The following is a 23,108-nucleotide window of genomic DNA, read 5'->3' on the forward strand; positions in this document are numbered from 1 at the left end:
CTACATGAATTGTATTGGACTGACCCTTTTTTTCAGTTTTCGCCTGAAATGACATACCCACATCTAACTGCATTTTATCTCAGGCCTTGAAGCAAGGATATGCATATACTTGATACTATTTGAAAGGAAACACTTTTGAGGTTTGTGTAAATGTGAAAGGAATGTAGGAGACTATAACACATTACATCTAGTAATAGATAATACAATGAAAAAACTACTTTTTTTTGTACCATCATCTTTGAAATGCAAGAGAAAGGCCATAATCTATTATTCCAGCCCAGGTGCAATTTAGATTTTGGACACTAGATGGCAGCAGTGTACGCGCAAAGTTTTAGACTGATCCAATGAACCATTGTATTTCTGTTCAAAATGTTCTATCAAGACTGTGCCTAATTTGTTTATTAATAACTTTTCAAGTTCAAAACTGTGCACGCTCCTCAAACAATAGCATGGTATTATTTCACTGTAATAGCTACTGTAAATTGGACAGTGCAGTTAGATTAACAAGAATGTAAGCTTTCTGCCAATATCAGATATGTCTATGTCCTGGGAAATGTTATTGTTACTTACAACCTCATGCTAATCGCATTAGCCTCTAAGTTAGCTCAACCATCCCGTGGATGGGACACGTAAAAAGTAAAAAAAAGGTGAATGAAAAAAATATGTGTGTGGTACACATACAACTTGTTACACTGTGAGCTGAGAACTTACTAGTTTACCTATTATCTTAAAACATAGTAATAGGCATAATAATACCATTGTAATAATGGTAAATGTAGAGGAGATGGTGATTTTTGTTACAGTAAATGTAGTTACTGTAAATTTCATCAGCATGTTCTAGGTCTCTGACTGTTGTTGTCAGACCGTCTTAGGCGTCAGTTAATATACATCTGATAATTAAAGTTATGTTTGATTTAGTTTTGATATGGCATTTTTTGATGTCATATAATGTATTTCACTGTCACCTCTGTCTCTCTCTCAGTAGGCCAGGGAGTGAGGTTCAGGTGTACTACTCACGCCATCAAAGCTACAGGGACTTCTTTGATGAGTTAAATCGACGAGGCGACACTTTCTACGTGGTGTCCTTTCGCAGGGTGAGTCACCCCATGCATATATATATATTTTTTGTACCTTTATTTAACTAAGCAAGTCAGTTAAGAACAAATTCTCATTTACAATGACGCCCTACACCGGCCAAACCCGGACGACGCTGGGCCAATTGTGCGCCGCCCTACTGGACTCCCAATCACGGCCGGTTGTGATACAGCCTGGATACGAATCAGGGTCTGTAATGACGCCTCTAGCACTGAGAAACAGACCGCTGCGCCACTCGGGAGCCCCATATTCCATAGCATTTTCCATAGAAGTAGGCGACAATGCGTCCTTCGGATTGTGACTGATTTCAAGGCCAAGTGGAGATCCGGTTTCATGACGCAGTATTGTCATCAGCATGTCTTCAACAGATGAAACTGCTGAGTGGGAAAGAAACAGAATCATAAAGCGGTCATGAAACAATTTTGGAGGGCATATTGAGCATAACCAAGGGTACCAAGTTTCTGTCTTAATTGAAGGCGGAAAGCCCCAACTGAAATAGCAGATGGTCTTTTGAAGCTTAGGAAAATATTTCCTTTCCTTTTTTTTCTCCTCCCAAATGTTTAACGTTTAAATAACGTTTACATATTGCTTTACTCATCTCTTATGTATATACTGTATTCTATTCTACTGTATTTCAGTCAATGCCACTCCGACATTGCTCAATCTAATGTTTATATATTTCTTAATTCCATTCATTTACTTTTAAATGTGTTTATTGTTGTGAATTGTTAGATACTACTGCACGGTTGGAGCTTGGAACACAAAAGCATTTCGCTACACCCGCAATAACATCTGCTAAATATGTGTATGTGACAAATAAAATGTGATTTGATTTGAAATGCATGAATGAATGAGGCTTGAAAAATGGCTGTGGCTGATTTAAATATGTACATTGGCATTTCAATCGTCACAAATGAGCATATGTAATGCATTTGTATGTGATTTGTAGCTTTAACAGTGTTCAGTTAATGCCTGACCAATTGGCGAGTTTCATTTGTGTGTTTGATGTATAGAATTCTGAGGGAGCACATTTGGTAGGAATTATCTAGAACAATAAAGAAGATCCTTGAGGCGGTTCTTATTCATTTTATTCTGTGTGATGTTTTGACCGTTTAGGGTTACCGACGGTGTCCATTTCTCCTAAGCTATAAGATTGGAATTTCACATTTTTATTTGGTGTAGCCTAACCACAGATAATCTTTGGATTTATTGATTAAGCACATCTTCCTTCTGTCCTACACATTTTGACATCTTTTGTCTGGTCAATTCGAATGATGTATCCATTGTACTGACACATCTTTAATACATTTACATTACATTAAAGCAGAAATCTAAAGAACCTGTTTATCAGCAACCTCTGCCAGGAAAGTGTATTCGATTACCAAAATGAACATACCTCCATTTTCATAAAAGTACCACAAACTATGAACTCTGAGACCCCCTAGATCTGTTAGTCCTTCTCCTCTGATATGTTTCCAGACATTCCTTTAGACATATCATAGAGGGAAACCTGTAAAGTCTTTGAGGCTTCGTAAAAGTATTCTCATGATGCCAATCGGCTGAATCCCTCCTTAGTTCTGCCTCTGTTACACTGAGAAGGCTTTCATTGTCATTCTCAACCAGAAGTACTGACTGTCTTATTCCCCCCCCCCCCCCCCCCCCCCCCCATTAAATTAGCCATCTATTCAGAAAGTCTTAGGTCTGATTGGCAACGTTATTCCAACCTGATGACTGCTCAGGAGAGTTAGCAGGGACCATTCTCTCTGATGGCCTGCCAACGTCTGTTTTGTGAGAACCTGAGAGCGAGAGAAACAGGCAGAGGAGAGAGAGAGAAGGAAAGTGAACTCTGATCACAATCTCTCCATTTGGACCAACAACTCCCAGGGGCCCCTCTTTAGCTCTTTTGTGTGCCCGTCAGCTCTGCTCTCTGAGGGCCCTTTATCCAAGGACCAGATATGTTTCCCGAAGGCCCTGTTTACTGAGCCCCAATGGAGACATCAACCCACCCACCGCCTGTCTTCAGACCTGCCTACATCATTCAGACCGGATAAGAGACTCTTATACAATATTTTGGAATCATGGCGTCAATGGAAACCGTTTGCTGGCAAACCAAGTATGCTCCTTTCCAGTAGTTACTGTACATAAGCTGTACATTGAGTTGTTGTGAATTAGTCAAACCCTCCACACTTTGACGGTCTTAAAGGAACATATCTACATTTGAATCTGTTTTACTACAAAGAATAGAAACACTCCATTTTCACATATGTTGGGGTGGCGCTGGAGTTGATGAATACGAAGTTCAACATTTGTGAAATGTTTCTTTTTTTTAAGGGAGTGTCACGTATTTACAGAAACTGGATGAATGGCAATCATGCAAACAAGAGTTGTGACATTATTGGATGTGGCTGCCGGCTTCTGTACGATCTGTACTTCTAGCCTTCAAATGGGTAATTCAGCCAGCCATGGAGTCCTACCAGTAGACAAGAATGTACAGTAGAGGAGGGAGGGAGGGAGTGACTGCACAGCTGCAGTCGGCTCTCCTCAGCCTCAGCCCTCTCTCTGGCCTGATGGAATGAACAGAGCAGCTTCTGATTTCATTGGCTTGTTCCAAAGCGCACGCCACAATGCAAGTGATGGAAAGAGCAGAACACTAACTTGATGCACATGGGTAGACCCGGGCTGCTGTGGGAAGGAAAAGCAGAACCCAAAGGTTTTTGTGGGGGAATGTGATTATCAGGAATATATACATACCTACACTGCCTGAATCACTTTTGTTGAGGATAATTGGCTCACTGGGGTACTATACTAAAGTGAAAATATGTTTTTGAACAAAATGGTAGAATTATTTTCCTTCTGTTTTTTTTTTCTTCTTCTTCTTCAAAACTCATGGAAACGTGTGGTCTCTTAGAGTTCAGACCTACCCGCTATTACAACCTCTGCCAAAGAGCCGAATGGGGGGCAGGCCTACTGTATCCCCATGAAGACAGCTAGCATGTGTCCTTTTGAAGACTGCTAGCATGAGCCCTTGAAGCACCAACGCAGCCATGATCAATCCTCTTTCATTCTCCTGAAGGTGGCTGTTGATAGGCTCTATTTGTATTTATTAAGGATCTCCATTAGCCTACTCTTCCTGGGTTCCAGCAACATTAAGGCAGTTACTGTTACGGTTTTCTTGGTGAGAAGGAGAGTCGGACCAAAATGCAGCGTGTCGATTTCGATTCATGTTTATTCAACAAACGAAACACGAATCTAAATACAAACACTACAAAAACAATAAACGTAACGAAAACCGAAACAGCCTATACTTGTGTAAACTAACACAGAACAAGGACATCAGGACTCTAAGGACAATCACCCACAACAAACTCAAAGAATATGGCTGCCTAAATATGGTTCCCAATCAGAGACAACGATAAACACCTGCCTCTGAGAACCACTCCAGACAGCCATATACTTTGCTAGATAACCCCACTAGCTACAATCCCAATACATACACACCAGAACCCCAGGACAAAACACACCACAATACAAAAAACCCGATGCCACACCCTGGCCTGACCCAATACATGAAGAAAAACACAAAATACTTAGACCCCCCCCCCCCCCCCCTAAGGTGCGGACTCCCGAACGCACCTCAAAACAATAGGGAGGGTCCGGGTGGGCGTCTGTCCATGGTGGCGGCTCCGGCGTGGGACGTGGAACCCACTCAGTCAATGTCTTAGTCCCCTCTCCTCGCGTCCCTGGATAGTCCACCCTCGCCGCCGACCATGGCCTAGTAGTCCTCACCCAGAAACCCACTGGACTGAGGAGCAGATCGGGACTGAAGGACAGCTCGGGACTGAGGCAGATCGGGACTGAGGGGAAGCTCAGGAGTGAGAGAAAGCTCGGGAGTGAGAGAAAGCTCGGGAGTGAGAGAAAGCTCGGGAGTGAGAGAAAGCTCGGGAGTGAGAGAAAGCTCGGGAGTGAGAGAAAGCTCAGGAGTGAGAGAAAGCTCAGGAGTGAGAGAAAGCTCAGGCAGGTAGATCTACCAGATCCTGGCTGACTGGCAGATCCTGGCTGACTGGCAGATCCTGGCTGACTGGCGGATCTGGCGGATCCTGGCCGACTGGCGGATCCTGGCCGACTGGCAGATCCTGGCCGACTGGCAGATCCTGGCTGACTGGCAGATCCTGGCCGATTGGCAGTTCTGGCAGATCCCGGCTGACTGGCGGATCTGGAAGAGTCTGGTTGACTGGCAGATCTGGAAGAGTCTGGCTGACTGGCAGATCTGGAAGAGTCTGGCTGACTGGCAGATCTGGAAGAGTCTGGCTGACTGGCAGATCTGGAAGAGTCTGGCTGACTGGCAGATCTGGAAGAGTCTGGTTGACTGGCAGATCTGGAAGAGTCTGGTTGACTTGCAGATCTGGAAGAGTCTGGTTGACTTGCAGATCTGGAAGAGTCTGGTTGACTTGCAGATCTGGAAGAGTCTGGCTGACTGGCAGATCTGGAAGAGTCTGGCTGACTGGCGGATCCTGGCAGACTGAAAGATCTGGCTGCTCCATACTGTCTGGCGGCTCTGGCTGCTCCATGCTGACTGGCAGCTCTGGCTGCTCCATGTAGGCTGACAGCTCTGGCGGCTTCTTACAGACTGGCAGCTCTGGCGGCTCCGTGCAGACTGGCAGCTCCTTGCAGACTGGCAGCTCCTTGCAGACTGGCAGCTCCTTGCAGACTGGCAGCTCGGGCTGCTTCATGCAGACTGACAGCTCAGGCTGCTCCATGCAGACTGACAGCTCAGGCTGCTCCATGCAGACTGACAGCTCAGGCTGCTCCATGCAGACTGACAGCTCAGGCTGCTCCATGCAGACTGGCAGCTCCTTGCAGACTGGCAGCTCCTTGCAGACTGGCAGCTCAGGCTGCTTCATGCAGACTGACAGCTCGGGCTGCTTCATGCAGACTGACAGCTCAGGCTGCTCCATGCAGACTGACAGCTCTGGCTGCTCCATGCAGACTGACAGCTCTGGCTGCTCCATGCAGACTGACAGCTCTGGCTGCTCCATGCAGACTGACAGCTCTGGCTGCTCCATGCAGACTGACAGCTCTGGCTGCTCCATGCAGTCTGACAGCTCTGGCTGCTCCATGCAGACTGACAGCTCTGGCTGCTCCATGCAGGCTGGCAGCTCTGGCTTCTCCATGCAGGCTGGCAGCTCTGGCTTCTCCATGCAGGCTGGCAGCTCTGGCTTCTCCATGCAGGCTGGCAGCTCTGGCTTCTCCATGCAGGCTGGCAGCTCTGGCTTCTCCATGCAGGCTGACAGCTCTGGCTGCTCTGAACAGGCGGGAGACTCCGGCAGCGCAGGAGACGAGAAAGGCTCTGGCTGTGCTAAACAGGCGGGAGGCTCCGGCAGCGCTGTAGAGGAGAAAGGCTCTGGCTGCGCTAAACAGGCGAGGCACACTGAAGGCCTGGTGCGTGGTGCTGGAACTGGTGGTACTGGATCGAGGACACGCACAGGAAGCCTGGTGCGGGGAGCTGCTTCCGGAGGACTGGAGTGTGGAGGTGGCACAGGATGGGCTAGACCGTGAAGGCGTACTGGAGATCTTGAGAGCAGTGTTGGCACAGGACGTGCAAGGCTCGGGATGTGCACAGGAGGCCTGGTGCGTGAGGCTGGCACCGACTTCACCAGCCGACTAACACGCACCTCAGGACGAGTATGGAGCGCTAACCCAGGTGCCATCAAATCCCCAACACGTTCCGTCGGGCGAATTCCATGCAAAAAGCACCAACACAGCAACTCCCTCATTTCTCTCTCCTCCAATTTCCCCATTAACTCCTTCACAGTCTCTGTTTCGCTCACCTCCAACACCGGCTCTGGTTCTGGTCTCCTCCTTGGCTTCTCACGATAAACAGGGAGAGTTGGCTCAGGTCTGACTCCTGACTCTGCCACACTGTCCCTGAGCCCCCCCCAATACATTTTTGGGGCTGATTCTCAGGCTTCCATCCGCTACGCCGTGCTGCCTCCTCATATCTACGCCTCTCAGCTTTCGCCGCCTCCAGTTCTTCCTTGGGGCGGCGATATTCTCCAGGCTGAGCCCAGGGTCCTTTACCGTCCAGTTCTTCCTCCCATGTCCATTTCTCCAGGTGGTGCAGCCTCTCCCACTGCAGCTGCTGCTGCTCCTGCTGCTGCTGCCTCTGTTGCCTCTCCTGTGGCTCCTGCCTGTTAACACGCTGCTTGGTCCGTTGGTGGTGGGTGATTCTGTTACGGTTTTCTTGGTGAGAAGGAGAGTCGGACCAAAATGCAGCGTGTCGATTGCGATTCATGTTTATTCAACAAACGAAACACGAATCTAAATACAAACACTACAAAAACAATAAACGTAACGAAAACTGAAACAGCCTATACTTGTGTAAACTAACACAGAACAAGGACATCAGGACTCTAAGGACAATCACCCACGACAAACTCAAAGAATATGGCTGCCTAAATATGGTTCCAAATCAGAGACAACGATAAACACCTGCCTCTGATTGAGAACCACTCCAGACAGCCATAGACTTTGCTAGATAACCCCACTAGCTACAATCCCAATACATACACACCAGAACCCCAGGACAAAACACACCACAATACAAAAAACCCGATGCCACACCCTGGCCTGACCCAATACATGAAGAAAAACACAAAATACTTAGACCAGGGCGTGACAGTTACAGTTGAAGTCTGAAGTTATCCTACACCTTAGCCAAATACATTTAAACTCCAGTTTTTCACAATTCCTGACATTTAATCCTAGTAAAAATTCCCTGTCTTAGGTCAGTTAGGATCACCACTTTATTTTAGGAATGTGAAATGTCAGAATAATAGTAGAGAGAATTATTTATTTAATATTTTATTTATTTTGTCACATACCCAGTGGGTCAGAAGTTTACATACACTCAATTAGTATTTGGTAGCATTGCCTTTAAATTGTTTCACTTGGGTCAAACATTTCGGTAGCCTTCCACAAGCTTCCCACAATAAGTTGGGTGAATTTTGACCCATTCCTCCTGACAGAGCTGGTGTAACTGAGTCAGGTTTGTAGACCTCCTTGCTCGCACACACTTTTTCAGTTCTGCCCACCAATTTTCTATAGAATTGAGGTCAGGGCTTTGTGATGGCCACTCCAATACCTTGACTTTGTTGTCCTTAAGCCATTTTGCCACAACTTTAGATGTATGCTTGGTGTCATTGTCCATCTGGAAGACCCATTTGCGACCAAGCTTTAACTTCCTGACTGATGTCTTGAGATGTTGCTTCAATATATCCACATAATTTTCCTACCTCATGAAGCCATCTATTTTGTGAATTGCACCAGTCCCTCCTGCAGCAAAGCACCCCCACAACATGATGCTACCTCCGCCCCTGTGCTTCACAGTTGGGATGGTGTTCTTCGGCTTGCAAGCATTCCCCTTTTTCCTCCAAACATAACAATGGTCATTATGGCCAAACAGTTCTATTTTTGTTTCATCAGACCAGAGGACATTTCTCTGAAAAGTCAGATTTTTTTTGTAAGGCTTTTTTAAGGCGGTTTTGGAGCAGTGGCTTCTTCCTCGCTGAGCGGCCTTTCAGGTTATGTTGATATAGGACTTGTTTTACTGTGGATATTGATACTTTTGTATCTGTTTCCTCCAGCATCTTCACAAGGTTCTTTGCTGTTGTTCTGGGATTGATTTGCACTTTTCGCACCAAAGTACGTTCATCTCCAGGAGACCAAACGCGTCTCCTTCCTGAGTGGTATAACGGCTGTGTGGTCCCGTGGTGTTTATACTTGGGTACTATTGTTTGTACAGATGCAAGTCCATGCTAGGTAAAGCTCCGCCTTATCTCAGTTCACTGGTTACGATGGCAACACCCATCCGTAGCACGCGCTCCAGCAGGTGTATCTCACTGATCATCCCTAAAGCCAACACCTCATTTGGCCGCCTTTCGTTCCAGTTCTCTGCTGCCTGTGACTGGAACGAATTGCAAAAATCGCTGAAGTTGGAGACTTTTATCTCCCTCACCAACTTCAAACATCTGCTATCTGAGCAGCTAACCGATCGCTGCAGCTGTACATAGTCTATTGGTAAATAGCCCACCCATTTTCACCTACCTCATCCCCATACTGTTTTTATTTATTTATTTTTCTGCTCTTTTGCACACCAATATCTCTACCTGTACATAACCATCTGATCATTTATCACTCCAGTGTTAATCTGCATAATTGTAATTATTTGCCTACCTTCTCATGCCTTTTGCACACAATGTATATATAGACTCCCCTTTTTTTCTACTGTGTTATTGACTTGTTAATTGTTTACTCCATGTGTAACTCTGTGTTGTCTGTTCACACTGCTATGCCTTATCTTGGCCAGGTCGCAGTTGCAAATGAGAACTTGTTCTCAACTAGCCTACCTGGTTAAATAAAGGTGAAATAAAATAAAAAAATAAAGTGGGACCTTCAGGTGTCTGGAAATTGCTCCCAAGGATGAACCAGACTTGTGGAGGTCTACAATTGTTTTTCTGAGGTCTTGGCTGATTTCTTTTTATTTTCCCATGATGTCAAGCAAAGAGGCACTGAGTTTGAAGGCAGGCCTTGAAATATATCCACAGGTACACCTCCAATTGACTCAAATGATGTCAATTAGCCTATCAGAAGCTTCTAAAGCCATGGCATCATTTGAGGAAGTTTCCAATCTGTGTAAAGGCACTGTCAACTTTGTGTATGTAAACTTCTGACCCACTTGAATTGTGATACAGTGAATTATAAGTGAAATAATCTGTCTGTAAACAATTGTTGGAAAAATTACTTGTGTCATGCACAAAGTAGATATTCTAACTGATTTGCCAAAACTATAGTTTGTTACAAGACATTTGTGGATGGTGGGAAAACTAGTTTTAATGACTGCAACCTAAGTGTATGTAAACTTCCGACTTCAACTCTATATACAATCAAAATGACATTACATTTCCTGACAATTTTCACAACACATTAAGTGTGTTCCCCCAAGCCACTACTCTACTACCACATATCTACAACACAAAATGCATGTGTACGTGTGTGTGTTGTCACGTGTGTCTGTGCCTGTGTGTGCTGTGAATACCCAATAGGGAACAGTGCCTGGTGTATGTTTTTCACTAAGCTCCTTACTTCTGTCAGCTTCTTAGAACTGGTGTTGTTTCAAGGGCTGGATCAGAACCAGAGTCTCAGTCTATTTCAAGTGCAGTTGACCCTGGCTTCCATGTCTTCTCAATGTTAATCTCCACCTACTTACACTGTTATTTAGACACTGTATTGTGCTGATCCAAGCCATTCCGTACTGGCACCGATATTTTACTCAGAAGTAGACCAATCGTGTAGCTAGCTACTTTTAGCAGATGCTAACATTTTATGTTAGCCATCTATGTCCATCTGAGGTAAAGTCATATGTTTTCCCCAGAGTGGCAGCTGACTTCAAAACAAAATATTTACCTCTGTGCCGTGACTCTAGTCTACTGTAAACATCTGACTTTTTTTAAAGGTTTTTTAGTCTTTTGAAATGTTAACTAGTCCTTGGGAGCCCTCACGTCAATGATTCTAATTGACCCCGTAACTCTTCAGTTCACCTACTTTACTGTATATCTGTTCTACATCAGTGAGTTTTGGGCTGAAGTTCCTAGTTTTTCCATGACTTTGTCTCGCAGGAACAGCTCCGTTTTAACTCTTTAAAATCTTTTCAAATACTTTAGCTGGGCTTGATTGAGTTTGCCTGCCGCAATAGAACCAATGGAATAGTCGCCAAACTGCGGAACCGACCCACCTGGCACTGCAGGAAGGCTAAATCAAACACAGAAGGACAGTGGTCTCTCAACCATGCATGAGTCTCCTCTCCCAGACCACAGATGTTTAACAGGACTTTGAATTACTGTGTTTATGCCTCTAATAAAGGCTAGGATTCCACAGAGGGAACCTAGATGACTGACTAGCTGATCAGACAGCATGTAGATGCATTTGATCTCTGCCAACTTAATACAACTGGAGGAAAAGTAGCCTTGGTTTGTGTCAAGAAATGACTGTCTCTGATATGGTCTGGGTTTTAATGGCCATGTGCTTGATTTGTGACTGTTTCTTTGAACAATGGATGGCTTGTCTAGCTAATGTGCCCATCATTGATTATTTTCATAGAGCCCCAGCTGTCTACTTTTAAAATACATTTTACAACCACATCATTCTCCTGTTCTTTTTATGTGTATGTCACAACCTGCTGTCCAGGTGTCAACGCTGTTGTTAACTACTGTTTTTGGCCTGTCTCCTCAAACAATGACTGTCTTTACACCCCAAACTGTGAAAACATTGTACAGTCAAAGGTATGGTCAGAGGTCAATGTATGTTGAGATTTATTGGCCTTACGTTCTCTTTAGGACGTTTTTTTGTGTGTGAATTCCGTACCTCTTGTGCCTTGTGGGGTTCATGGTGCGTGCACTTCAGAGTTATGGCCGCAGTGGCCACGGAAGGGTCTGGATGTCACTGGTCTGTCATCACGTGTATTTTTTCTTGTTGTCAGCCTATAGGTGGACAGACAGCGGCTTGAGGCATTGTTTGGGTTGTAGTCACTCCCCTTGACCATGGCACCCATGACTGTAAATGATGTACATTTATTGATATCAGGTCGCCCTTGGGAAATAGTTATTCTGATGTCAGTGGGACTACATACAGTACCTGTCATTCAAGGGTTTTTCTTTATTTTTACTATTTTCTACATTGTATAATAATAGTAAAGACATCAAAACTATGAAATAACACAAATGGAATCATGTAGTAGCCAAAAAAGTGTTAAACACATCAAAATATATTTTATATTTGAGATTCTTCAAAGTAGCCACCCTTTGCCTTGATAGCTTTCCACACTCTGGCATTCTCTCAACCAGCTTCATGAGGTAGTCACCTGGAATGCATATCAATTAGCAGGTGTGCCTTGTTAAAAGTTCATTTTCCTTCTTAATGTGTTTGAGCCAATCAGTTGTGTAGTAGTAGGGGTGGTATACAGAAGCTAGCCATATTTGGTTAAAGACCAAGTCCATATTATGGCAAGAACAGCTCAAATTTGCATAGAGAAACGACAGTCCATCATTACTTTAAGAAATTAAGGTCAGTCAATCCGGAAAGATTGAAGTGCAGTTGCAAAAACCATCAACGCAATGATGAAACTGGTTCTCATGAGGACCGCCACAGGAAGGAAGACCCAGAGTTACCTCTGCTGCATAGGATAAGTTCATTAGAGCTACCAACCTCAGAAATTGCAGCCCAAATACAGTGCCTTGCGAAAGTATTCGGCCCCCTTGAACTTTGCGACCTTTTGCCACATTTCAGGCTTCAAACATAAAGATATAAAACTGTATTTTTTTGTGAAGAATCAACAACAAGTGGGACACAATCATGAAGTGGAATGACATTTATTGGATATTTCAAACTTTTTTAACAAATCAAAAACTGAAAAATTGGGCGTGCAAAATTATTCAGCCCCCTTAAGTTAATACTTTATAGCGCCACCTTTTGCTGCGATTACAGCTGTAAGTCGCTTGGGGTATGTCTCTATCAGTTTTGCACATCGAGAGACTGAATTGTTTTCCCATTCCTCCTTGCAAAACAGCTCAAGCTCAGTGAGGTTGGATGGAGAGCACTTGTGAACAGCAGTTTTCAGTTCTTTCCACAGATTCTCGATTGGATTCAGGTCTGGACTTTGACTTGGCCATTCTAACACCTGGATATGTTTATTTTTGAACCATTCCATTGTAGATTTTGCTTTATGTTTTGGATCATTGTCTTGTTGAAAGACAAATCTCCGTCCCAGTCTCAGGTCTTTTGCAGACTCCATCAGGTTTTCTTCCAGAATGGTCCTGTATTTGGCTCCATCCATCTTCCCATCAATTTTAACCATCTTCCCTGTCCCTGCTGAAGAAAAGCAGGTCCAAACCATGATGCTGCCACCACCATGTTTGACAGTGGGGATGGTGTGTTCAGGGTGATGAGCTGTGTTGCTTTTACGCCAAACATAACGTTTTGCATTGTTGCCAAAAAGTTCAATTTTGGTTTCATCTGACCAGAGCACCTTCTTCCACATGTTTGGTGTGTCTCCCAGGTGGCTTGTGGCAAACTTTAAACAACACTTTTTATGGATATCTTTAAGAAATGGCTTTCTTCTTGCCACTCTTCCATAAAGGCCAGTTTTGTACAATATACGACTGATTGTTGTCCTATGGACAGAGTCTCCCACCTCAGCTGTAGATCTCTGCAGTTCATCCAGAGTGATCATGGGCCTCTTGGCTGCATCTCTGATCAGTCTTCTCCTTGTATGAGCTGAAAGTTTAGAGGGACGGCCAGGTCTTGGTAGATTTGCAGTGGTCTGATACTCCTTCCATTTCAATATTATCGCTTGCACAGTGCTCCTTGGGATGTTTAAAGCTTGGGAAATCTTTTTGTATCCAAATCCGGCTTTAAACTTCTTCACAGCAGTATCTCGGACCTGCCTGGTGTGTTCCTTGTTCTTCATGATGCTCTCTGCGCTTTTAACGGACCTCTGAGACTATCACAGTGCAGGTGCATTTATACGGAGACTTGATTACACACAGGTGGATTGTATTTATCATCATTAGTCATTTAGGTCAACATTGGATCATTCAGAGATCCTCACTGAACTTCTGGAGAGAGTTTGCTGCACTGAAAGTAAAGGGGCTGAATAATTTTGCACGCCCAATTTTTCAGTTTTTGATTTGTTAAAAAAGTTTGAAATATCCAATAAATGTCGTTCCACTTCATGATTGTGTCCCACTTGTTGTTGATTCTTCACAAAAAAATACAGTTTTATATCTTTATGTTTGAAGCCTGAAATGTGGCAAAAGGTCGCAAAGTTCAAGGGGGGCGAATACTTTCGCAAGGCACTGTAAATGCTTCACAGAGTTTAAGTAACAGACACATCTCAACATCAAGTGTTCAGAGGAGACTGTGTGAATCAGGCCTTCATGGTTGAATTGCTGCAAAGAAACCATTACTAAAGAACGCCAATAAGAAGAAGAGACTTGCTTGGGCCAAAAATCACGAGCAATGGTCATTAGACCAGTATAAGTCTGTCTTTTTGGTCTGATGAGTCCAAATGTGAGATTTTTGGTTCCAACCGCCATGTCTTTGTGAGACGCGGAGTAGGTGAACAGATGATCTCTGCATATGTGGTTCCCACCGTAAAGCATGGAGGAGGTGGTGTGATGGTGTGGGGGTGCTTTGCTCGTGACACTGTCTGTGATTTATTTAGAATTCAAGGCACACTTAACCAGCATGGCTACCACAGCATTTTGCAGCGATACGCCATCCCATCTGGTTTGCCCTTTGTGGGACTCTCATTTGTTTTTCAACAGGACAGTGACCCAACACACCTCCAGGCTGCTTAAGGGCTATTTGACAAAGAAAGAGAGTGATGGAGTGCTGCATCAGAGGACCTGGCCTCCACAATCTCCCGACCTCAACCCAATTGCGATGGTTTGGGATCAATTGGACCTCAGAGTGAAGGAAAAGCAGCCAAAAAGTGCTCAGCATATGTGGGATCTCCTTCAAGACTGCATTCCTCATGAAGCTGGTTGAGAGAATGCCAAGAGTGTGCAGAGCTGTCATCAAGGCAAAGGGTGGCTACTTTGAAGAATCTTAAATCTACATTATATTTAGATTTGTTTAACACTTTTTTGGTTACTACCAGTGGTGGAAAAAGTACCCAATTTTCATACTTGGGTAAAAGTATAGATACCTTTTAATAGAAAGTTACTCAAGTAAAAGTGAAAGTCACCCAGTAAATACTACTTGAGTAAAAGTCTAAAAGTATTTGGTTTTAAATATACTTAAGTATCAAAAGTAAATTGAATAGCTAAAATATACTTAAGAATCAAAAGTAAAAGTATAAATCATTTCAAATTCCTTATATTAACCAAAGCAGACAGCACAATTTTCTTGTTTTTATGTATGTATTGCCAGGGGCACACTCCAGCACTCAGACATTATTTACAAAAGATGCAATTGTGTTTAGTGAGTCCGCAAGGTCAGCGGTAGTAGGGACGACCACGTCTTCTGTTGATAAGTGTGTGAATTTGACACTTCCTGTCCTGCTAAGCATTCAAAATGTTACAAGTACTTGTGGTTGTCAGGGAAATGTATGGAGTAAAAAGTACAATATTTGATTTAGGAACGTAGTAAAGTAAAAGTTGTCATAAATAGTAAAGTAAAGTACAGATACCCCCCCCAAAAAAATATTTAAGTACTACTTTTAAAGTATTTTTACTTAAGTACTTTACGCCACTGGTTACTACATGATTCCATGTGTTATTTCATAGTTTGGACTTCTTCTATTATTCTACAATGTAGAAAATAGTGAAAAAATAAAGAAAAACCCTTGAATGAGTAGGTGTGTCCAAACTTTTGACTGGTACTGTAGTTAAATTAAGGTTCAATCAAGTTGAGTCCACATGCACAGTCCTACTGGGATTTGTGAGAGAAAATCCGCCCTGAACAGCACAACATCTCCACTGTCAAATGTATCTCCTTATTGTCTAAAGACTAGGTCAACTCTTGAGTAATGACTCACTGCATTCACTCTCTAATCACCCCATTCTCTCTCTGTTTCTCTAGGATCACCTTCTGCTCCCTGCAACCAACCACAGCAAGGGGAGCAGGCCAAAGATGTCCTTGGTGTTACCAGCTATTAATGTGAATGGTAAGGACCAGTAGACAATGTGAACTGAGCAACAGCATGCCAAATATAAACTTTGGACTCTGAACTCTAAGGAAGTTTTTATTGTACGTTTTAGAGCAGAGCTTTCACGTAATCAGAAGCCACGGCCAATTTACACCTCCACCTACCCACAGTGTATAAACAGAAAACCTACACTCACTATAACTGTAGTCATTAGTTTGAACCAGCTTCAACAACTGATTGTTAGTGTGGTGGATGAATACTCACTCCCTTTTTCTTGTAGTCTTGAAAGCTTTCCTCTGCATTTACTTCCTATTGATTTAGTAACAGAAATAGCTTTCATGTGTAAGCTAAGCTCTTTGTATTTCTGGCATGTGCAATGAATTAGGGTATTTTGCTGAGGGGAATTGTATTGGTCTGTTGGTGTCCCTTCTACCCTGAAGAAAAGGAAAGGAAGTGGGATACAGATGATAGGGGGACGCTGTTGTATTTTCCATGCCCTTTTAAGGAAAGAATATATACTTCCTGGAGTACAGAGAGAGTACTGTACAGGACATTTTTCTTTTCTAATCTTAGGTGATTTACTGTCTCTCCAGTGACCGTTTCAGAGAAGTGCTTGAAAATATGAGTTAGATTTGACTAGGTCATGGGGGCTCCCTGTTGAACTTACTCACCCTCCTTTGTTTGGGTTCTGTCCCCTCAGGCTTCAGAATGTGTTTTTTTTGTGTGTGTGCAGTTATGATTCATTATTGATTCATTTTATAGGTCTGTATTTTAAGCTACTAAGTATTGCCATAATATGTACTATGATTAGCATTCAAACGTTTTGTTAAGATGTATAAAATGTGAAAAGTCCAAATTGGAAAACAACCACTGCACTTGATTCTCATAGCGTCTGAGGTTTCCCCATGTAGAAACTCATAGAAACGTGCTCATAGAAGCTCTATGCTCAGCAGTAAGTGCTGTGAGACCGCTGTGCTTTGGATCTATTATCATGGTGCATCCATTCCGCAACCACACTGTCTCTCAGAGCTCAGCCCTTACAGACAGGGGCCTCCTCGGAGTCCTCCGGGGAACGGCTGCCCTCAATCCAGGAGCCCCACCGTCATGGCTATCAGCCAGGCCCTTGTGAACATACGTTAGTGCCTCTCGGGAGGCCCCTCGGGTACCGAGCACTGCAGAGGCCTCTCTTACCCTCTTTACACTCTTAATGGTCTGAAACTTTCCACGACCTGTTTTCTGAGTCGTATGGATCAACTTTGTCATGCAGCCGTGCATCGTCTTACAAAACAGAACAGTGCGCAGACGGCTTGTTGCTTGCTTATATTTGTCCTATTTCACACATGTACAAGTGTGTATTAATACGCATGTGTATGTTTTTTTCTTTTTGCATATCCCAACTGAGACAACCTCGGAGAGGTCACGGCCAGGGTCAGCCATTATCAACGGCCACCCTGGAGCAATTAGGATTAAGTGCCTTGCTCAAGGGCACATCAACAGATTTTTCACCTTGTCGGCTCGGTGATTCAAACAAGCAACCTTTCGGTTACTGGCCCAACGCTCTAACCGCTAAGATGCCTGCCACCCTGTTGTGTACCTTCAGCACCCTCTATCCATACTCTCTCATATATATACACTGCACAAAAAAATACTTAAACAACACAATGTAACTCCAAGTCAATCACACTTCTGTGAAATCAAACTGTCCACTTAGGAAGCAACACTGATTGACAAAAAAAAATCACATGCTGTTGTGCAAATGGAATAGACAACAGGTGGAAATTATAGGCAATTAGCAAGACACCCCCAATAAAGGAGTGGTTCTGCAGGTGGTGACCACAGACCACTTCTCAGTTCCTATGCTTCCTGGCTGATGTTTTGGTCACTTTTGAATGCTGGCGGTGCTTTCACTCTAGTGGTATTATGAGATGGAGTCTACAACCCACACAAGTGGCTCAGGTAGTGCAGCTCATCCAGGATGGCACATCAATGCGAGCTGTGGCAAGAAGGTTTGCTGTGTCTGTCAGCGTAGTGTCCAGAGCATGGAGGCGCGACCAGGAGACAGGCCAGTACATCAGGAGACGTGTAGGAGGCCATAGGAGGGCAACAACCCAGCAGCAGGACCGCTACCTCCGCCTTTGTGCAAGGAGGAGCAGGAGGAGCACTGCCAGAGCCCTGCAAAATGACCTCCAGCAGCCCTCCATGTGCTCGCCTGAGGTAGCCTGACTGCCATTAGGTACCGAGATGAGATCCTTAGACCCCTTGTGAGACCATATGCTGGGTTCCTCCTAATGCAAGACAATGCTAGACCTCATGTGGCTGGAGTGTGTCAGCAGTTCCTGCAAGAGGAAGGCATTGATGCTATGGACTGGCCCACCCGTTCCCCAGACCTGAATCCAATTGAGCACATCTGGGACATCATGTCTCGCTCCATCCACCAACGCCACGTTGCACCACAGACTGTCCAGGAGTTGGCAGATGCTTTAGTCCAGGTCTGGGAGGAGATCCCTCAGGAGACCATCTGCCACCTCATCAGGAGCATGCCCAGGCGTTGTAGGGAGGTCATACAGGCACGTGGAGGCCACACACACTACTGAGCCTCATTTTGACTTGTTTTAAGGACTACTTGAAAGTTGGATCAGCCTGTAGTGTGGTTTTCCACTTTCATTTTGAGTGTGACTCCAAATACAGACCTCCATGGGTTGATAAATTTGATTTCCATTGATAATTTTTGTGTAATTTTGTTGTCAGCACATTCAACTATGTAAAGAAAAAAGTATTTAATAAGAATATTTAATTCATTCAGATCTAGGATGTGTTATTTTAGTGTTCCATTTTTTTTTTTGAGCAGTGTGTGTATATATATATATATATATATGTATATATACATATATCTATCTATCTATCCGGACAAATATTTTCTCTTGTTCTCACCCTCTTTCTCCTGCTTTCAGTTTATTTGGGACGTGCAGAAGTGGATGCCAGAGAGGAATTAGTTTGATGTGCTTATGGCTTTGTTGAAAGGATATCTTACGCTTATTGCATATCATTAGATAATATCCTTGGAGAGGCACAGAGGTGTCTGCATATACAGTGCATTCGGAAAGTATTCAGATCTTGTTACGTACGCCTCTTGGAGGAGGGAACGCAACTCCCCGTGGAGTAATAAAAGTATGTGACCGTAGGTGCGTAGGAAGGACGACAGAGGCATAGAAAAATACAGTTTACACGGTAATGTGGGGGAAAAGGTCTGGATGGAACCAAAGGAAAGAAAGTACAAATTAAAGAGTCCCCTTCCTTACCTTACCTGCCTTCCCACTTCTTACCTAACCTTTAGCACCAACTGGCGCACTAACCAAAATAAAGTTGGTGGTCCGCACAGATCTTACCTCGTGTGCATAGACAGATTCAATACTACAGGTAATGTATGCCCGCAGGCCTCTTGCCTAAACACTCCCAAGGTGCGTTCCCCTTCCCCTCCTGGGAACAAATGAAACAGAATCATTTACCAATACTTTAAGTGTACAATTTCAATAACCAAAAACACAAAGTCCTATTGGCATACACATACCTCTGAAGGAGCGGCTACAAAACAATACCAACAAAACTTTCACTAACCAACACAGGACATAGCTCCTCCCCCCTGACGAAGGAACACTGGCTTTTATCAAGCTGGTGAAGGAGTTGGTAATTGAAGAGATTGCTGTTTCCCCTGATAAGAGGGAGGGGTCAGAGCTCCAATCAACGATGGGGCTGACCAATCAGCTGCTTTAGGATTCCAGGAATCCATTTCCTGAAATACACACACATACAAACCCACAACAACACAGAAACTGGAGAACTTAACAGACCTCTTGACTTATTCTGAAATGGATTCAATTGTTTTCCCCCCTCAAACTACACACAATACCCCATAATGACAAAGCAAAAACAGTTTTTTTGAAATTGTGGCAAATTTAGAAAGAAAAAACCCCCCGGAAATATTACATTTACATAAGTATTCAGAACCTTTACTCAGTTCTTTTTTTGAAACACCTTTGGCAGCGATTACAGCCTCAAGTCTTTTTGGGTATGATGCTACAAGCTTTGCACACCTGTATTTGGGGAGTTTCTCCCATTCTTCTCTGCAGATCCTCTCAAGCTCTGTCAGGTTGGATGGGGAGCGTCGCTGCACAGTTATTTTCAGGTCTCTCCAGAGATGTTAAATCGGGTTCAATTCTTGGCTCTGGCTGGGCAACTCAATGACATTCAGAGACTTGTCCCGAAGCCACTCCTACGTTGTCTTGTCTGTGTGCTTAGGGTCATTGTTCTCTCTGTGTGCTTAGGGTCATTGTCCTGTTGGAAGGTGAACCTTCGACCCCAGTCTGAGGTCCTGAGCGCTCTGGAGCAGATTTTCATCAAGGATCTTTCTGTACTTTGCTCTGTTCATCTTTCCCTCGATCCTGACTAGTCTCCCAGTCCCTGCCGCTGAAAAACATCCCCACAGCATAAAGCTGCTACCACCATGCTTCACCGTAGGGATGGTGCCAGGTTTCCTCCAGATGTGATGCTTGGTATTCAGGCCAAAGAGTTCCGTCTTCGTTTCATCAGACCAGAGAATCTTGTTTTTCATGGTCTGAGAGTCCTTTTAGGTGCCTCTTTGCAAACTCTAAGCGGGCCTTCATGTGCCTTTTACTGAGGAGTGGCTTCCGTCTGGCCAGTCTACCATAAAGGCCTGATTGGTGGAGTGCTGGAGAGATGGTTGTCCTTCTGGAAGGTTTTCCCATCTCCATAGAGGAACTCTGGAGCTTTGTCAAATTGACCATTGGGTTCTTGGTCACCTCCCTGACCAATGCCCTTCTCCCCCGATTGCTCAGTTTGGCCGGGCGGCAAGTTATAGGAAAGTCTTGTTGGTTCCAAACTTCATCCATTTAAGAATGATGGAGGCCATTGTGTTCTTCGGGACCTTCAATACTGCAGACATTTTTTAGTACCCTTCCCCAGATCTGTGCCTTGACACAATCCTGTCTCAGAGCACTACGGACAATTCCTTCAAGCTCATGGCTTGGTTTTTGTTTTGACATTCGCTGTCAACTGTGGGACCTTATATAGACAGGTGTGTGCCTTTCCAAATCATGTCCAATCAATTGGATTTGCCACATGTGGACTCCAATCAAGTTGTAGAAACATCTTAAGGATGATCAATGGAAACAGGATGCACCTGAGCTCAATTTCGAGTCTCATAGCAAAGGGTTTGAATACTTATGTAAATAAGGTATTTCTGTTTTTTATTTTTAATACATTTGCCAAAAAACTTTTTTTTTTTTTTTTTGCTTTGTCATTATGGGGTATTGTGTGTAGATTGATTGAATTAAATATTTTCCTCGTCAATTTTAGAATAAGGCTGTAATGTAACAAAATGTGAAAAAAGTCAAGGGGTCTGAATACTTTCCGAATGCGCTGTGATTGCCAGATGATTGTAACGGTAGGTTGTAATTTGCCCCAGCCATAGAGTGTGGTTGTTTAGAAAGACCCCCTTTTGCCATAAATAGCTTCCATCTGTAGAAATGTCTTTGATATTCCTTACTACTCTAATAAAACAGTGGATTTGTCCTCCGAATCACTCTTCGGGTCTGCAACATACTGTGCAAAAATGCCAGTTGGCCTTTTGGGTAACCTTATCATAACCAATATTGGCTTCAGTTGAAGGGACTGCATGGTATGTGAAGGATAATGAAGGGCAATTGAGTATTTTCCCTCATGATTTGAAATACGCCACTTCACTTTGCCGTGTTAACATGGTTATGTTTCTGGTTGGTCTCACCCAAAGACCCATCTCACCGAGTAACCCCAAAGGGAAACTGGATGGGGAGCTGACAGAAAGGGATTTGGGGGGGGGGGGGGAGTGAGATGAGGGGCTGTGGGCTGACTCGAATTAGTAGACCTGCCTGGTGTGTATCAGCAAGGGTGATATTTGGAGTCAGTTGTGCTCAGGTAAAGTCTAGCAATATACAGGTGTGCCATTTGGAATTAGGTATGGGCTTGTCCAGTCTATCAATATACAGAGGTGCCATTTGGAATTAGGTATGGGCTTGTCCAGTCTATCAATATACAGAGGTGCCATTTGGAAATTCGCTGTACTCTGGTATGGTCTGTATCGGGTTGGAACCTAAATTATTTCCCAATCGCTTACTTTTTGCATTCGATTCCTCTATTTCTACCTGCAAAATAAAGTTCTGAACCGGTTCAAACCCCCGAAAAACATGCCGTATTATATCGTTACTTTCTGTTCCTTTTTTAAACACGACAGTAGATTACTTCACCAATCAGTGCAGATAGAGCAGTTTGGAGCGGGCATGCTATAGGTGTTTTAATGCGTAAGGGACAGACAAGTTTAAGGCGCAACATTTTTCAGGTTAAAAACACGTCAGAACGTTTTGTAAGGAAATACATCCAATGTCAAACGTGATAACTATAGTATCCTTAACTAGCATTGAAAAAATGTATCCAAGTTAACATCTCTCCTTAATTTCTGAATCGCGCTTGTAAGGTATTGTAGGCTACAGTAGCCTATGCTTCAGAGGGGCAGGTAGCCGACACGCACACACACTGGCTAAGATTTTCAGCTGGCAGGCAGACACTGGAATATGTTTCTGAGTGACAGTGAGAGCTTTGCATAGGCTCTTCGTTTGTTTCACATTTTTGTGGTACTGAAAAAAATGCCCGGAAGTAAAATAAAGTTAATAAATGATTACCATGCTTTTAACATAAAAGTTCTGTTTCGGAACAGTATCAATCACTTTCGTTCCCGATTTAGATTTTGTCCCTCGAAAAATGTGTATTTTCCGTTTTTTTGGTTATTTTCCTTAACCCGGTTCCAACCTCAGGTTTGTATCAATATACAGATGTGCCATTTGTAACTAGCTGGGCTCATGGTCTGTATCAATATACAGGCGTGCCATTTGTAATTAGCTGGGCTCATGGTCTGTATCAATATACAGGCGTGCCATTTGTAATTAGCTGGGCTCATGGTCTGTATCAATATACAGGCGTGCCATTTGTAATTAGCTGGGCTCATGATCTGTATCAATATACAGGTGTGCCATACAGGTGTGCCAAACAACTGAACACCTTAAAACTGTCATCTAGAGAGAATGCAGGCGTTCAAAAACTCTGATTCAGTGCACAAAAATACTGTCTGTCAGATTCAGCATTCTTGAAAAAGAAGAGTAACAAAATAATGTGTTAAATTCAATGTCATTTGATGTACAAGGCATATTTATCTCACTTTATTGGGTAATATTTTTTTATATTGTGGATTATCTCATGCATG

The 23,108-nt window shown here is 43.6% G+C and overlaps 1 protein-coding gene across 8 annotated transcripts in view; it reads left to right on the forward strand.

Annotated features, from left to right (window-relative positions):
* LOC110530172 (cyclic AMP-dependent transcription factor ATF-6 alpha) overlaps positions 1–23,108 on the forward strand; it is a 50,999-nt gene that overhangs the window by 26,503 nt on the left and 1,388 nt on the right. For 7 of the 8 annotated variants that reach the window (XM_036985728.1, XM_036985729.1, XM_036985727.1 and 4 more), the window contains 2 exons: positions 983–1,094; positions 15,733–15,817. In XM_036985728.1, the coding sequence (XP_036841623.1) occupies positions 983–1,094; positions 15,733–15,817 (197 nt within the window). The remainder of the gene's footprint in view (positions 1–982; positions 1,095–15,732; positions 15,818–23,108) is intronic. The other variant, XM_036985730.1, reaches the window with a different exon arrangement.

Source organism: Oncorhynchus mykiss, chromosome 8, assembly GCF_013265735.2.
Source record: "Oncorhynchus mykiss isolate Arlee chromosome 8, USDA_OmykA_1.1, whole genome shotgun sequence".
NCBI lineage: Eukaryota > Metazoa > Chordata > Actinopteri > Salmoniformes > Salmonidae > Oncorhynchus > Oncorhynchus mykiss.